Source organism: Haliotis rubra, unplaced genomic scaffold (assembly GCF_003918875.1).
Source record: "Haliotis rubra isolate DU_JTF1 unplaced genomic scaffold, ASM391887v1 Scf743, whole genome shotgun sequence".
NCBI classification, from domain to species: domain Eukaryota; kingdom Metazoa; phylum Mollusca; class Gastropoda; order Lepetellida; family Haliotidae; genus Haliotis; species Haliotis rubra.
This window is the reverse complement of record NW_025767461.1, coordinates 39,368-56,365: the sequence shown is the minus strand read 5'-3', so window position 1 is coordinate 56,365 and position 16,998 is coordinate 39,368. Positions and strand designations below refer to the sequence as shown.

The 16,998-nt window shown below is 42.3% G+C and overlaps 1 protein-coding gene across 1 annotated transcript; it reads right to left on the bottom strand.

The window, feature by feature from the left end:
* Positions 1–642: 642 nt before the first annotated feature.
* LOC124259937 (superoxide dismutase [Cu-Zn]-like) lies at positions 643–10,093 on the bottom strand. The gene is given in 3 exon segments (XM_046694160.1): positions 643–1,206; positions 1,209–1,233; positions 9,953–10,093. Coding segments are annotated over 3 exon segments (246 nt in total). The 3' UTR covers positions 643–1,126.
* Positions 10,094–16,998: the final 6,905 nt, after the last annotated feature.

Below are 16,998 nucleotides of genomic sequence, written 5' to 3'. Positions count from 1 at the left end.
TTACAACTATGACATAATTCACATTCCAATGTTAGTTTAACATAATGTGGTTAACATTACAACTTTTGTTCAGCATCTGCTTGGAGAGAAGAAGGTTGTTGGTTCCATCCCTGCCGACACCATACCAAAAGATGGTACTTAGCATTCATGGACTAAACAAATACTGGTCACAATGCTGAATCCCACTTTGGTCCAGGCTGCTAAAACAACGTCTGGCTGGTCCGGTCTCCCTTCACAATGGCTGGGATCATATCAGTGTTGCAGGTGCCCCCAGATTGATACAGCACGTGAACAATAACCCAAGGCACATATAAGACATTGTTCTTTTCTTCAGCCCGCAACTTGAGACATTGAGAAATAGGAGGTGTAACACTGGATCGTGTTAAAAAAATATAACCTTGCTTCACCCAACAACATGGGTCACTTGTCATACAGAGAGCACATGGGTTCAAGAAGAGTTTGTATATACCTCGGCTTATCTATGAGATCAGTTTATCTACCGTATATATAGGAGTTCATGTTTAGTACAATTCTGGTGTCCGCCATCCCTTAGGGGTCAAACCAAACACCTCCACTCGCTTGTTGAGTTACACAAACCTTGTCCGTGGCATTCGCTCACATAGTACAAACAAAACACAGAAGTATACAACAGCAGGATTTATTCTGTTTGATTAGAGACAGTGATTACCCCACCACAAATTGTGCAACGTTCCACAAGATGGAATTCTATCATGGATTTACACTCAACAGCAACTTCTTTAACTAGCTCAAGGAAATATAATCAGTCTGCATACATACAGTCTTGGAATAAAAATAATGGTGTCCGACCTAGAGCATATAAATATTCAAAACACAAATATTAAGTTATCCTGAACAAAACGAAAAGCTCCAAATAATGATTTAGAAAATGGTTTGTTGGTCGTATTTTCCTATAGATTTTCCTAAAACATACGACGTATGTATTTTTTTTAACAGTAACAAACCTGAACTTGTGCGACTATACGTCCCATGTGTAATAGCGTACATTATTTAGTACAACATATTCCTGTCTATGCTAGGGGTAAGACACCACGTTATGCTGACGGCTCCAGTTGGATGTGACAGTTAGGGAAATAGCAGCTTATAGTCACTTGGCAATACCAATCACACCGCAGGCCAGTCGACTGCCAGCATTCCCCGTCTTCAAACTTTCCTCATTGCCTCCCTACCCAGGTCATCTTCTCCAGCGTGGACCTGCAGAAGGGAAGTGTCAGATCAACATATAACATCAGGCAAATACACACATCACAATAATGTGCTCAACATGGGGTGTGCATCATGTATTCATGTTCCAAACAGAAACGTACGTTTTAATGGTCAAGTTAACTTGTCCTACATATAAAAACAAAGCGAGATGATAAAAATAGTCGACGTCAGAAACGTCCTGTGAATTACCATTATATGTTTTTAGTTATTCTTTAATCTCTCACTGGACAATTGTCGAGAAGAGATTGTGGAAACATTGGATTGGGTAGATGTCACAACACTTCGTACAAACATAAAGGGTTCGCAGAAATCACCTTGAGATGATTTGCTGTAAGTGCATAAACTGAAATTTAACTGAAACAGTCCTCTCAATGCTTAATTCAGCAAGTGAAAGGTTATGTCTGTGGAACGATAGTAAAGGCCTCTCTTGTCCATTCGCCCATGCACTCCTGGCTGCTCTCCTTATAGGACAACTACCCTCGCCCTAGTTGAAGCATGCAGCACGCTCCACTACCTGCCCACTACCTCTGAGTGATTCATTCTCATTCTTGAATCCAACATTGTAATCTCAGTAGTGGGGAGGTCGGGCCGTCATCCATCGCGTGAGATAGGATAAGTGTATTGAAATACATTTCATAGTTAAAATGTCCAAATTGTTACACTTATCCTATCTCACAATTTGCACTTATCACATGGTTGGACGGTGTGCATTACCCTGTGTGCAGACAATCTGAGCAGAGAACTGTGTAGACTGAAGACAACCGTAGATAGCAATGCACAAGGGAGGCCTGTTATGACACGCAACTCCAGAACCCCTTGGCTTACCAAGCACAACGACTCCCATGGAGATGGGTGCTCCCGAGCGATGTGGTGTTCAGCCGCAACCTTTGTACTAAGCCGAAAGGATGTCACTTAACAAGTAACCTCGCTTCGTCGTGATTACAAGGTACCCCCATAATTTGGTCTCTCGACCAAAAATCGGGCGAGTCCCAACAGACACCATCAAGTAGAGGGTGAGAGGAAAACTGAATCTGAAAGCTCACAGGTTTAAAGTTCAGAACCAAAGCAACATTATTGACTTTCACCCCTCACTAAAGCTTAAGTCAAAGGACGTGCTGGGCACTTAACAGCCAGCATGCAACGAAATCCATTTAAATCCGGGAATGACACACTGTATTGACAAAATTACTCCGTAGAGTAGAGGTCGGTGAGCGCGGATAACGAACACTTACAGGGCAGAGTGACAAGTACTCAGTGTCATCAGGCCAAAGTATAGTGGACAACGGGGGAATGGAAAACATTCGGTGAGGTTGTCCTGGCAGCTGGTTTTTCATGATGAAGTCCCAACAGAGAACCAGGAAAACCTTGCCATGTTTTTTCCGCTCGAACGTCACGTGACTGACATCAATCGTGTGAGGTTCTGAGATATGAGCAACAGTAGCCAAGGCTACCAGGAACAGTCACTTTTTCAAAGTCTTTGTCCTCCAGAGACTCATAATCAGCAGAGACCAGAGAACGAAGGACAACGGAGAGGTCCCAGACCAGAGGTCTAAACTTCCTGGACTGGTCTATGAGTCTTTAAGAACGTAACAGTTACTGGAGCTTAGGAACAGTGGAGATCTTAGCATCCGTAGTAGTAGCCAGAACCGAATTGATAACCGTCAAATAGGTGGCTAAAGTAGTACCTTGTGGGCTACTGAGAAACACAGCAACGACATGAGCAGAGGCAGAGGTGGGCGATGGAATGCCCCTTGCCCGTAAAATGAACGAGTCAACGAACGATGAGCCAAAGTGATGAGCTGAAGCTACTCGCCGAGAATAGCCTTTACCTATAAGTGAAGTCTTGAGATGCGCCAAAATTGCAGATGAGGGCCTGGAGGGACCCATGGCGCAGGTCTGAGTGAGGGTGAAGAAGCAGGTAAGCAGGGAAGCAGTACTGGGTTTGGCTCTACCAGGCTTCTGAGGTCTACGAACCAACTTCTCGCCGGCCAGAAGGCGCGACCAAAAACAGACAAATTTTGCTTGCCAATAACAACTTCTGAAGTACCTTGGGTAGTAGAGCTGAAGGGAGGAATGTATGTGTTGACACCCTCCCAGGGTATTGCCAGTGCATTGAGATCCCACGCCAGGGGATCTGGGATTGGGAGAGACGAACTTCGGAAGTTGCTTGTTGAATTTGGTGGCAACAGGTCTACTTGGAGCTGTGATAACGAGTGAATCATCAACTGGAATACTTAAGAGAGCAGTTTCCATTCTGCCGGAGATGGGCAGTTTGAACAGTACAGGCCATCGCAGTCTTTACTCTGGGAATGTGTCTGGCTCTGGCGTCAATGCCGAGTGAATCGATGACATGAAAGAATCGAATCGTCCATTGCAGTAGATTCGCCAATCCCGTCTATGTGCCAAACCATGGTCGACCTGTCTGAATGAATCAGTGGACTGGCTGCTCGTAACTATGTTGCCCAATGTCTGATTGCCAAGATCACTGCTTTGAATTCCAGTTCGTTGATGTGAAGAGTCTCTTCATCGCAAGACCACAGCCCGGCCACTTGGCGGTCGAGAAAATGAGCACCTCAACCCTTGAGACGCATCGACGATAATTCGTTACACTGCTATACTGAGTCTAACCTTTTGGACTGACCACACAGTATGGCAGTGCAACGAATAATACTGAGCCTAAGTTTGCTAAGAATGGTGTGAAGGGCAGCTTAAAGACTCCGGTGCAAATGTTCTGTTCGTCTAGCGACCATTCAAGACTGGATGAAGTGGTTCGGGAAGACAAATAAATTCCCTTGGGCTGTCGGCCTGAAGATACGGTCGTAGAAAGCACTGTAGTGGACGAAGCAAGAGTTGGCCTCTGTACATGAGGGCCTGAGCTGATGTCAGAAGACCCAGTAACTCTTACCACTGACAAAGAGTTCTTGCCCAAGACAATGCCAACTGAATGCTGCATTATCTTGGCCCACCTGTCTTGCAGGACGAACATCATCAGCAGACGGCTGTCGAATGTTGCCCCTATGAATTGGAGTCTCTGGGTCGGTATTAACTCGACTTCACAACATTGAGCAGCCGCCCCAACTGCTGGAGCAGGGTGGTGGTGGACTGCAGATGACAAGTAGGACAATCGAATCCTGGTAAGTCTGAATGCAATCGTCTATATAATTCCCAAATGTGGAAAGAGTAAGGAAACTTGTGAACAGCTTGGTAATATGAGTAAAAAGCCACGGGGCGATGGACATTCCAAATGGCAGGACTCGCCACTGATAGTGGATCCATTCAAATATGAAGCGGAGATACTTCCGATGCTCTAGATGGATTGGGGCGTGAAGATAAGAGTCCTGCAGATCGAGATTGATGAGGAAGTCTCCTTTCTTCAGGATGGTGTGAAGCAGACTGATCAACACTGAAGTGAGGTGGTGGATGCAGATATTGGGCGTTGAACAGCTTCATATTGAAAATCAGCTGAATTTGGTTGCAGATTTTCTTTGGTACTAGAAATATCGGTTAGTAGAAGCCTGCAGTGATGGGTGACGGACCGAGAGGTTTGATGGCATGTTTCTTGTAGATCCGTACCTATAGTGGCTCACAGAGTCGGGAGCTGGTCTGGCGGGTAGGTGGGTTGCTCTTACGGTTCCATCATCAAAGATGGATTTCCTATGATGGGCTTTGGTAACATATGGATCGTTGAGGATGGTCAAGTTCAGGGCGAATAACCCGAGTATGCCTCATGGAGAGTCGCAAATCGTGAGGCGGGAGTTCCCAGTCGGGAGAATATGTCCCTGAGTCACTGTTTCCCGGCACACGCCCCATGACCGGGTAAGCCTTAGGAAGGCATCGGGATATACCACTGCAGTTTGACTTCTTACCCCATCAACTGGCTGGGCGGTCCCGAAAAGTGTCCCTCAGCTCAGGATTGGATGTGGTGAACCGATGTGTCTGTTGTTGTATCATCGAGTCCTGTACTTGAGTTCTTTGCAGGTCCAGGAGCTCGAATGAAACTTGAAAGTGTGTCTCGTGGTCCACTTTACTATGATGCCATTAAGGTTGCCGAACTCAGCCTTAAACCATTTCATCCCAAGGTGACAGGTTAAGTGGTCCTTGAAAACGAAAGTATATCCAGAAAAGTGAGATAATTGGTCTAAGCCTATCTGGAATTGATCAAGTATGAGAGTCATACAATCCTCTGATGTAGGCATCCTGATCTGGATAAGCATGCTCCAAAGCGGCGGTGTCTGCATCCACCGCGGTGATGACACAGTTGATTGATGATAAAGTGTGGTGCATTGCAGTGTCCATATGGGTTAACTCCCTATCTTCAATCAGGAAGGGAGAATTGTGTTGTTATGTCTTCATCGGCAGGCGGAGTGTGAGCGGCTGACGGATTATATCTAAGAGAAGAAAGACCATCCTTGGTTCTCTTCAAACTCTTAAAGGCGTGGTCCAGTGTAGTGAGATGTAAAATGCATGGAGGAGGAGGCATAGTAATGGACGTCAAATCCCTACCCATCATATACTGAACAGCAAAAGAAACGCAAGTCTGGCTTTTTGTCATGTTTTTTAATAGAAGACAACCAAAAGTATGTCTAATCATAGGTAGATTAAACTTTTCAATGATCCATGCAAGCACATGAAATGATTCAACTAAGTCAAAACTACCCTCAGGGGTAGAAACATCAGAACAATTCGGAGATTGTAAGTCTAAAGGATGAGAAGAGACGCCCCCAAGGGACGAATCTGATGGACGGCTTGTGGTTGCCGAAGAAACTGGCTGCAAGATTCCAAACATCAGTAATAGCACGAAGCATTGTTTGTAAGTCAGGTGTCACCGTAGTATCCTGATTCGGGTCCCACGACTCAGGCAATGATTGACCTTATCAATCAATCAGTTTATTGCATGAAGGCCAGAGGCCCATATACAAAATAGATATGTATGATATATACAACATATACAACATGCGACACACGCGTTACATTGAATCTCTTCTCAATATAATCGCGTGATAAATAAATAGAGCTACCTTATATTGTAATAGGGATGCTTTCCATGAAAGTATTGAATACAGCATTAATATTTGATGGTATCCATTGTGGAAAATACAGTTGCCTTAAATCATTATATGCAGGACAAAAAAATAGAAAGTGTAATTCATTCTCTACAGTATTACAAAATGGAACGAACCTGTGTGATTTTATAATAGATGAATATCCACCTTAATTGATATATAAATCATTTAGGCCAAGTCACAGGCGTATGGAAACATTACGAAGCTTTTTACTACGTAAGTTGTATAGATACGACTCAGGTTCAAGTAAAGATTTAAACTCACGATAACAATCATATCTTGAACTTTCATATAATGATGAATGCCAATCTTGTTTAAAGATATCGATAGGCCTGGTACGAAATTTTTTGATAAATGCATTAACATCGCCCAGGGTTTGGGATAACCAAACAAATCCAAAGCCGTATCTCAACAAAAGATTACGAATACGGGTTGCCCAAGTATTTTTACCAATATTATCAAGATGGACAATCATATTGTAGGTTTTTTTGGGCAGACGATGTTCAGGCATATTTATTACTTTACACCAGTACTTTAGACAGCGAGAGTAAGAAATTATGTACAAAGGAAATCTCCCACATTCACCGTACACCATCTTATTAGGGGTAGACATCCCAACATTTAAAAACCTTTGACATGCAAGAAGGTGAACCTTTTCAATGGCATAAACTTCGCTATAGCCCCAAATTTCAGACCCATAAAGAAGAATAGGCTGTACTTGGGAATCAAACAATTTGAAAAACATATTGGGACCAACAACCCCCAACTTTGGTACAGCAGAGAGCAATCTAAGTAGGGCCCTTTTCCCTCTAATTGTCAAATTAATAATGGATTTATTCAGATTTAGTGTATGTGTAAACAGTAGATATTTATATTCGTTAACAACAGTCATACGTTCACATTTAAAGTACCACTTTTCTGTAGCTGCCGTTGGACCACCCTTACGAGAAACAACAATTTTGGTCTTTTCAAGATTGACATCAAGTTGCATGTTATCTGAATAAGATGAAAGTGTATCAATTTGTCTCTGAAGGCCAATAACAGTACTTGACATAAGGATCACATCGTCGGCAAAAAGTAAAAAAAAAGTTCAACAAGATCAGGAAATAATTGGATGCGATTTCTGCCAGATTGTATAACGTCAAAATATAGTTGCGATCTGGGGGGCTGAGTCGTAGAGTTAGTCGATGCCAAGTTAGACGATGCTACAGGTCTCAAAGACAAATAGGCAATAGGCGATCAATGATCTGACGAACTCTACTGATGTCTAGGAGGTGAGTAATTATGCGAACCCACACGAACTGTTAAATGTTGTCCAGTACTAGACTTGGATAAACAGGATGTACCAACATGATCTGAAGATCTAGAACGGTGAGATGAACTAGATCGGTGCGGTGAACCAAAACGCCAATGAACAGTCAGATGATTTAGAGCAATTCGAAGAATCAGATCGGTGATGGGATCTGGAATGATCCGTAGAGTCAGTACGCCAAGGTGAATCGCTTCGGTGAGGCAATCCATCTCAGTTAGTTCAGCTAGTATGGCGATGATATCCAGGTCGAATTGGGGATATCACTCGGTGTTGTGATACAGTTCAGTGTGGTGAAATGATTTGTCCCTGTGACGTGGTGAACTGGTTCAATGTAGTGAATCGGATCGGCATGGTGAATCAGGTAGTTGTGAATTGGTTTGTTGTTTTGAATCAGTTCGGCCTGGTGAATCCATTTGACTGGGTGAATTGATTCAGCTTGGTAACCTTGTTTGACATGAATCAGTTCGGCCTGAGGAACGGGAACGATCATGCGAATCGGCACAGGCTAGAGAAATCGTTCGATCATGTGAATCGGTTCTTTCTGGTCAATGGGATTGACAAGAATATTCAACTCGGACTGGTAAATTAATTCGACACAGAGACGTATAGTAGATCGACGAGGAGATCATGATCAGAGGTGTAAGTCGACTTGCTGGGGCGAGGTAGATTGCTTTTGTGAACAGGAACGATGACGTAAACTAGTTCGGTTAGGAGAACGGGATAGGAGACCTGAGACATGGATAGGCGAGGCGATCTGGAATGGCTTGAACTTGTAGGTGAAGCAGAACGACGGCTGGCATTGGACGGGGTGGGAGCCAACTCCATCCGATTTGGTGAATCGGCCGGGCACAGCAGCACTGAATGCGACTGGCCAGGCTCACCGAGTGAGGTCTACAGAAGAGTCCAGATGTCTTGAGGTGTCATAGAGATCGTAGGAGTGGGAGATCGTCCACGACCACAACCTTTGACGGTATGGAAGACGACGGGGAAAGATGTGTCCCTTAGAGCTTCCGAATATCCCCCGAAAGGTAGGAATCCAGAGTGCCCATTAATCTTCTGCCTCGGAGGGCAGGGTCTTTGATCGCCTTTGAGCTGTCAAAGTAGGTCATTGAATCTTAGATTTCTTCGGCGGAGATGAACCATGTTCCCTAGATGCATTCCTAGCCCATCTGCAAGACGTTGATCACATGCACGTCTAGATGCTTTAAAAGCACCTTGTGGCAGGGAAGAGAACGTCCACGTACATTGTCTGATACGGTCTGCGAACGAAGAGTGGGAATCCAGGTTAGAAAATATCGTCTTGCATTGAGCAAAAAACTTGCGTTTTCTAGTAGATGGATCTGATTTTCCCATGATCTTGTTATACGGGAATAACTTAGAGGTTATAAACGTCCACCCTGTGGTGCGACAAGAATGAGAAGTGTCTCAATAACCTAGCTCCAAAGTATCTATCTGACCTGATCACCAGATATCAGCCCAACCGAAGTCTGATCTGAAAAGTTTGGTCTTCTTGTTGTCCCACACTTTAGGTCCGGCACCAGTTTTGGTGATCGATCATTTCAGATGGCAGGACCCACTCTCTGGAATCAAGTTCCACTGGAGTTAAGGGGAGTTAACAACCTGAAGATTTTCAAATCTAAACTGAAGACATCCTTTTTGAAGAAAACATACAGTGTCTTACTTTTCATTCTTAAGTTGTTCGGGGAGCGCTACTGAGAAGTACTTTTGGACTGGAATTGGCGCTATATAAATGTCATGATGATGATGATAATGAGGATGAAGATGAGAATTATAGGAAACGTTTACTATCGTTCCACTCAGTGTCGAAGCAAGAGAGAGAAGTGCAAAACGTGAGATAGGATAAGTTTAAAAATATAGTTAACAACATTGCATTATTTGTGTAAAGCATTGACTCCCCTCACTTTGAACGGAAGGCAGTCTTACAATCTGTGCTGAAACATCTGTGGCTTCCCACCCAAACGTGGCTTTTAGGATTACTTTATTTAATTCTCAGCTCACATGACAGTGCAGGTTTTACAAAACAATCTTCGTTTCTTCCATTGGACCTTGGAAAGTAGGGGAGACAACTACTAAGGTTATACTTTAGGCATTCACTGACTGATTGACTGAGTTGGGTTGTACGCTGCTTTTAGCAATATGCCAGCAATATCACAGCTGGGTACACCACAAATGGGCTTCACACATTGTACTCATGTGGAGAATCGAACCTGGGTCTTCGGCGTGACGAGTGAACGCTTTAACCACTGGGCTACCCCACCGCCCGCATTCCTTTACAACAGTTACTATAGTTACGACACAGACATTCACTTACAACTATCGATCTGCCAGTGATTGAATTGGCGCCTGTCAAACTTATGGTCCGGTCATCAAGCTTGATGTCTGCTACTCCAGCAGCGTTGGCAACGATGTTGCCAAGGTCACCAGCATGTCTGTGTAAACGCAAATATAGCATAGCTTTGTTGTTTTTCTTTAATTTGTTAATTTGTGGGCCTATGAGTGATGAAAGTTGTGATTATCTTAACACAAAGACTGAAATGTTGAACAGGACAGGTAGACCTCAGTCTAAGTAAACTTAGACTCAGTATTATTCGTTACACTGCAATACTGAATCTAAGAAACCCTAGCAGAAGGTTGCGTCAGCTAACCTTTCGAATTGACCAATCAGAACACAGCTTACCAAATCGCGAAAGTTCACATTCATACATACCGTTTGAACTTTTACCTTTAAAACGTTTGTACTCGAACGAATCCGAATGCTATTTTCCGCACGACCGTTTCTGAGTGATACACATGGGAGAAGGCATTATTCAGAACAGTGAGTAAACAGCCGCTGAAAATAGCGTTTTTGTCAATATTCCCGGATATCATCAAGCGGAAATATAAGCGAATAGTAATTATGTCATCAGAAACCCCTAGGGGTATATACTGCAGGTCAAATAGTGTCAGTGTCAGCGACAAGAGAAAATTTCCGCTGTCCTGTTGAACAATATATAGTAGCTGTTTGATTGGTTAAATCGTCTCTTCTCGGTCGTCTCGTGTTTGGTAATACTGAGCCTAAGTTTACTGAGACTGGGTAGACCTAATCTGGGTTTTGTTACTACTACAAGTATTCAGCACTATCAAACATGCATATAACTCAAGGCCGTTAAACCACAAGCCATTCTTTCATATGGCACAGCTGATCAATCAATACTACACAAGGACATTTAGCCACACCCCATTCTTTCATATGGCATAGCTGATCAATCAATACTACTCAAGGCCGTTAAACCACAACCCATTCTTTCATATGGCACAGCTGATCAATCAATACTACACAAGGAAGTTAAGCCACAACCCATTCTTTCATATGGCACAGCTGATCAATCAATACTACTCAAGGCCGTTAAACCACAACCCATTCTTTCATATGGCACAGCTGATCAATCAATACTACACCAGGAAGTTAAGCCACACCCCGTTCTTTCATATGGCATAGCTGATCAATCAATACTACTCAAGGACGTTAAACCACAACCCATTCTTTCATATGGCACAGCTGATCAATCAATACTACTCAAGGCCGTTAAACCACAACCCATTCTTTCATATGGCACAGCTGATCAATCAATACTACACCAGGAAGTTAAGCCACACCCCGTTCTTTCATATGGCATAGCTGATCAATCAATACTACTCAAGGACGTTAAACCATAACCCATTCTTTCATATGGCACAGCTGATCAATCAATACTACTCAAGGCCGTTAAACCACAAGCCATTCTTTCATATGGCCCATATGATCAATCAATACTACTCAAGGAAGTTAAGCCACACCCCATTCTTTCATATGGCACAGCTGATCAATCAATACTACTCAAGGCCGTTAAACCACAACCCATTCTTTCATATGGCATAGCTGATCAATCAATACTACTCAAGGACGTTAAGCCACACCCCATTCTTTCATATGGCCCAGATGATCAATCAATACTACTCAAGGCCGTTAAACCACAAGCCATTCTTTCATATGGCATAGCTGATCAATCAATACTACACAAGGATGTTAAGCCACAACCCGTTCTTTCATATGGCACAGCTGATCAATCGATACTACTCAAAGCCGTTAAACCACAACCCATTCTTTCATATGGCATAGCTGATCAATCAATACTACTCAAGGACGTTAAGCCACACCCCATTCTTTCATATGGCCCAGATGATCAATCAATACTACTCAAGGCCGTTAAACCACAACCCATTCTTTCATATGGCACAGCTGATCAATCAATTCTACTGAAGGCCTTAAAAACACAACCCATTCTTTCATATGGCATAGCTGATCAATCAATACTACTCAAGGCCGTTAAGCCACACCCCATTCTTTCATATGGCACAGATGATCAATCAATACTACTCAAGGCCGTTAAACCATAACCCATTCTTTCATATGGCATAGCTGATCAATCAATACTACACAAGGAAGTTAAGCCACAACCCATTCTTTCATATGGCATAGCTGATCAATCAATACTACTCAAGGCCGTTAAACCACAACCCATTCTTTCATATGGCACAGCTGATCAATCAATACTACTCAACGCCGTTAAACCACAACCCATTCTTTCATATGGCACAGCTGATCAATCAATACTACACAAGGAAGTTAAGCCACACCCCATTCTTTCATATGGCACAGCTGATCAATCAATACTACTCAAGGCCGTTAAACCATAACCCATTCTTTCATATGGCATAGCTGATCAATCAATACTACACAAGGAAGTTAAGCCACAACCCATTCTTTCATATGGCATAGCTGATCAATCAATACTACTCAAGGCCGTTAAACCACAACCCATTCTTTCATATGGCACAGCTGATCAATCAATACTACTCAACGCCGTTAAACCACAACCCATTCTTTCATATGGCACAGCTGATCAATCAATACTACACAAGGAAGTTAAGCCACACCCCATTCTTTCATATGGCACAGCTGATCAATCAATACTACTCAAGGCCGTTAAACCACACCCCATTCTTTCATATGGCACAGCTAATCAATCTTGCCATTATCCTATAAGTAGAATGTACCCACTTATTGTTACAATAATCTAGTAGTAGTAGTAAGGAATGTTTTGACCACTTCCGCTCATGGCCTTATTTATGGTTCCCAGCAGTCCCTTACGAATGGCGGGAGATGAGCGGGGACATCCAACTATGTGCCCTGTATGAACGATTTTTTTAAATAATCATAATAGCTAGTGATTATGTTATGGATGGGGTATCACATAAACTGTTCGAAGTCGAGTGAGTGAGTATGTTATTATTTAACGTCACATCGGCAATATTTCAGTCATATCGTGACGAGAACATATGTGACATTGAAATGGAATAGATGTATATTAGAAAAACCTGTCGACGAAGGACAGTAAAACAACTATAATATCACAATTACAACTACAAATATAGCTACGAGCAGCGATGTGGGTTCCTTGGCTTTATTTCAATCAAGTGAGTGAGTGAGTGAGTTTAGTTTTACGCCGCACTCAGCAATATTCCAGCTATATGGCGGCGGTCTGTAAATAATCGAGTCTGGACCAGACAATCCAGTGATCAACAGCATGAGCATCGATCTGCGCAATTGGGAACCGATGACATGTGTCAACTAAGTCAGCGAGCCTGACCACCCGATCCCGTTAGTCGCCTTTTACGACAAGCATAGTCGCCTTTTATGACAAGAATGGGTTGCTGAAGACCTATTCTACCCCGGATCTACACGGGTCTATTTCAATCAAGCCACTTGTACCTGTGATGTAGATGTTGAAAGTAGTAATGGCTACAGTTAATAGGGATCATATCACTGTCAGTAATGAGAAATGCTTCAGTAGTGAACTTTGAATTCATATGGTCCAGGGTTAGATACAAAGGATTGTGTGGTATGGTCTGGATAATGGCAGTTATGGCTTTGGAAACAGTAGTTGGCTTGATTAAGAAATAAGAATAATGGTTTCACGTTCAATTGCTAATTATTTATTTGTTTTAACTGAATTGATGACATTCCCGCCAGTTCTGACAAGCTTATGGTGCTGGCTAAAAACATTTTAACTGGTAGTACTGGACGTTCTGATAAATTAGATCAGTTTATTGCAAAGATTGAATTGAATATCATTTGGTGTCTCGGGTAAAACAGGAATCTCAAAGCAGAAAAGATCCCGTTGATCAAATTGACAAGAAAACAGAAGATTTGGTAGCCTTAGCTGAAAAAGGTGCAAAGTTTACTGTGATTCACAATATAGTACTTAAAGAGTAAGTCTATCTTAAACAAACAAACAAACGTTTCCAGTGATCTAATACAAAATTACAATGGACCCAGTCGAATTAGATATAGAACGTCAGTGCACGTAAGATTCATTTACTGCATTCACTTTGGTGGTTCAACTGGTGTAAAATCAACGTCAAATACTCATACCAGTTCCAGCTGAAATTCATTACCGTAACACTACAGTCCAAATGATATTGGTTAATTGATTTCTTGAATTAAGACTAACAAAATTACTAACAACTACTTATGTTTCTATGAAAAGATTGAGCTATTTCATCAGCAAAAGATACTTCAGGAGCTAGAAATTTAAAAATCAAATCTAGTGCGAAATTTTGGTTCAAAGTATCCTTCTACAAAGTAATTTAAATGCCTAATAAAAGCTTACTGAAATGTAAGTACTATTAGTGTTTCTAAACTTTAATATGTCAGTGGATGTTGTTAAAGTCAACTGCCAATACCAACAACTGTTACTGGGAGAATCGATGGTGTGAGATAGTCATGACATCACGTCACTGTCAAAAATGCCCACCTTCTATCGCATTGTCTGCTGATAGAGCAGGAGTAGAAATAACTTTAAAATTGATAGTGTACTCCGGTACAGTGGCACATGTAATGTCACTTGCCCTGATAATTTTTCCACTATACCGACCGTTTTCCTGCTGATTTTTTAAATAAACAACATTATTACCATTGGAAAGTCAACTGGACACCGGTACAGTGTGATATACAAATTTGCTTGCCCGACAGAAAAAAAACACTGGACTCGGACGTCGGGCAATGGGTTATTTCCACCCCTGTAGAGGTGCCTGAGAAGTCATGATCAACATTTAGCTGTTAGTAGACACCATGTCATGTACCTTTTTAAGAAGTTCTGGAGAAGAAATAGTTCCCTCTTTGACAGGCTGTAGCTTAGTTGTTCTTGGGTCTACAGACAAATCAATTAGTGTTCTGGAATCGCCAGGACATAGGCTATCAGACATACATAATACAGACAGCTTCACAAATGTTTCCAGTGTTGTAGTTAGTGTTTATGTGGTTGGTTATGGTGTTTATTTTGGTGTGAGTGTCGATACAATTTCCATTTAAATATCAACAACAGCCAAGTTGAAATGTGACACGAAGCGCCCGTACTCTGTATTTGTGTAGCATGTACCAATATCCACAACGCTGTTTCTCTCACGCTGGGCTTGGTTGACACATGCCATCGGTTCCCAATTGCGCAGATCAATGTTCATGCTGATAATCACTGGATTGTCTGGTCCAGACTCGATTATTTACAAACCGCCGCCATACAGCTTGAATATTGCTGAGTACGGCGTAAAACTAAACTCACTCACTCACTCTCACGCTCACGCAAGTGAAATTGTGATTTCACAGCAGTTAAGGTACTTCAGTAGTTTGTATCAGTATTCATTACACTGTTACACTCGGGCTGTTGCAACTGAATTTGTGAATCGAGAGCAAGTATATATACTGGAAATACACGTAACACCTCGATACAGGTCACCTATGAAGTTGTAAAATCATGCAAGCTGCAGAAAACCCAAATGTTACCGAGAGTGCATTATTCTTTGGGCATTGCAAATCTGGCGAGTGTGTGTTGTTGAAAGATTCTACTGGCGCTTCCTTCAGCTAGCATAGCGCAACTACCACCAACACTCACAAATACATATGTATCTAACCCACAAACGGTAATGATTTTAACATGCACCTTAGCATAAAATTGATCAGCTTTTGAGATGCATATTACCAGCTTTCATTGTGCTCTGAAGAGAACCAATGAAGACAGCAACTATAGTGAGCAAATTAGATTTTTTTTGTTCTACCGTTGTCTTTGGTGCTGTAATGCTACAATTCATAGGTATATTGGGGACTGGCAGCATACGTGCATACACATATTTCAATCGAAATGGGACTGAAATTTTCATAGTTATGGGTGCTTGAAGCGTATTTGGGGGCTTGAAATCGTCCAAAAGAGAGCCCAAACACGTTTTTGACACGCGAGCGGCTCGCTGAAACGCAGCCTCAGACCAGAGTTATCCCCCTTAGACCCGGAACGCTCAATCATTGACAGTCTTCAAAAGCTGCCTAAAGACATACCTCTTCCAAAAGATTGAATTACAATGAAGATATAACACCTCTACTGCACTGTAATTTTGCGTAGCGCTATTCTAGATCTCCAATAAGCCAAAGATAGGGTGCTTAGACAAATTATTTGTTACTTCAGTATCGTCCAGATTGTGTTTTAAACCGTTGACGTTCCAGCTCAGAATTGACAGCTCCTCGTCATTGTCAAATACATCTGTCGTTGAAATTCACATCGTCTCCCATATCTGCACGTGGACCACGCTTTGCAGTGGAAGGTATCTTTATAGGCGATATCATGAGGGGGAAATTAAGCAGGCAAAGTGGCGCCAAGGCATCCCATATGCACCTGTTGAGATGTAGATATAGCATGCGCTTGGTATAGATCCAACATGCCTTGGGTATTAGTTATGAACATGTGACTGCATACTTATCTATTACTATTCTGTGGGGAGTCGATAAGAAACAGCGCGAGTGCGTATTTTAAGGAGCGGCCATAATCGTCCTCGCGCTTTCCTTCAGACTGTCGCATGTTTTGCACGGGTAATCTGCCGTATGTAAATGTCGGAGAAACCTTTGACCCTTTTGTTATGTATCCCTGGGCCGTCGGTGTGATATAAAGAAGTCCCCATTTTTTAATCTGTCCAAACATTGGGGTTTTGAGTGTTAATATTATTTATTGTGACTGGTAAGTTGTTGGAAGTCTGTTTGCGTGATTTTTGGCGTGGTGTGCCTGTGTGTGAGCTTGTTTGGCACTCTTTTCTTTCATTTGGGGCACGTCTCAAATAGTTTTTTTCCTTTCAGCTAAAATACGTTGTCTTCACATAGATAATGTTGCACAGATTTTTGAATCAACAACTTTGAAGGCGCTCTTCAGAAGTGACATAAACAAATGAATAAGTAAAGTTTTCAAAAGGTGTTGTATCTGGTAATACACGTGACTTTTTTAAAAAACATTCAGCCTA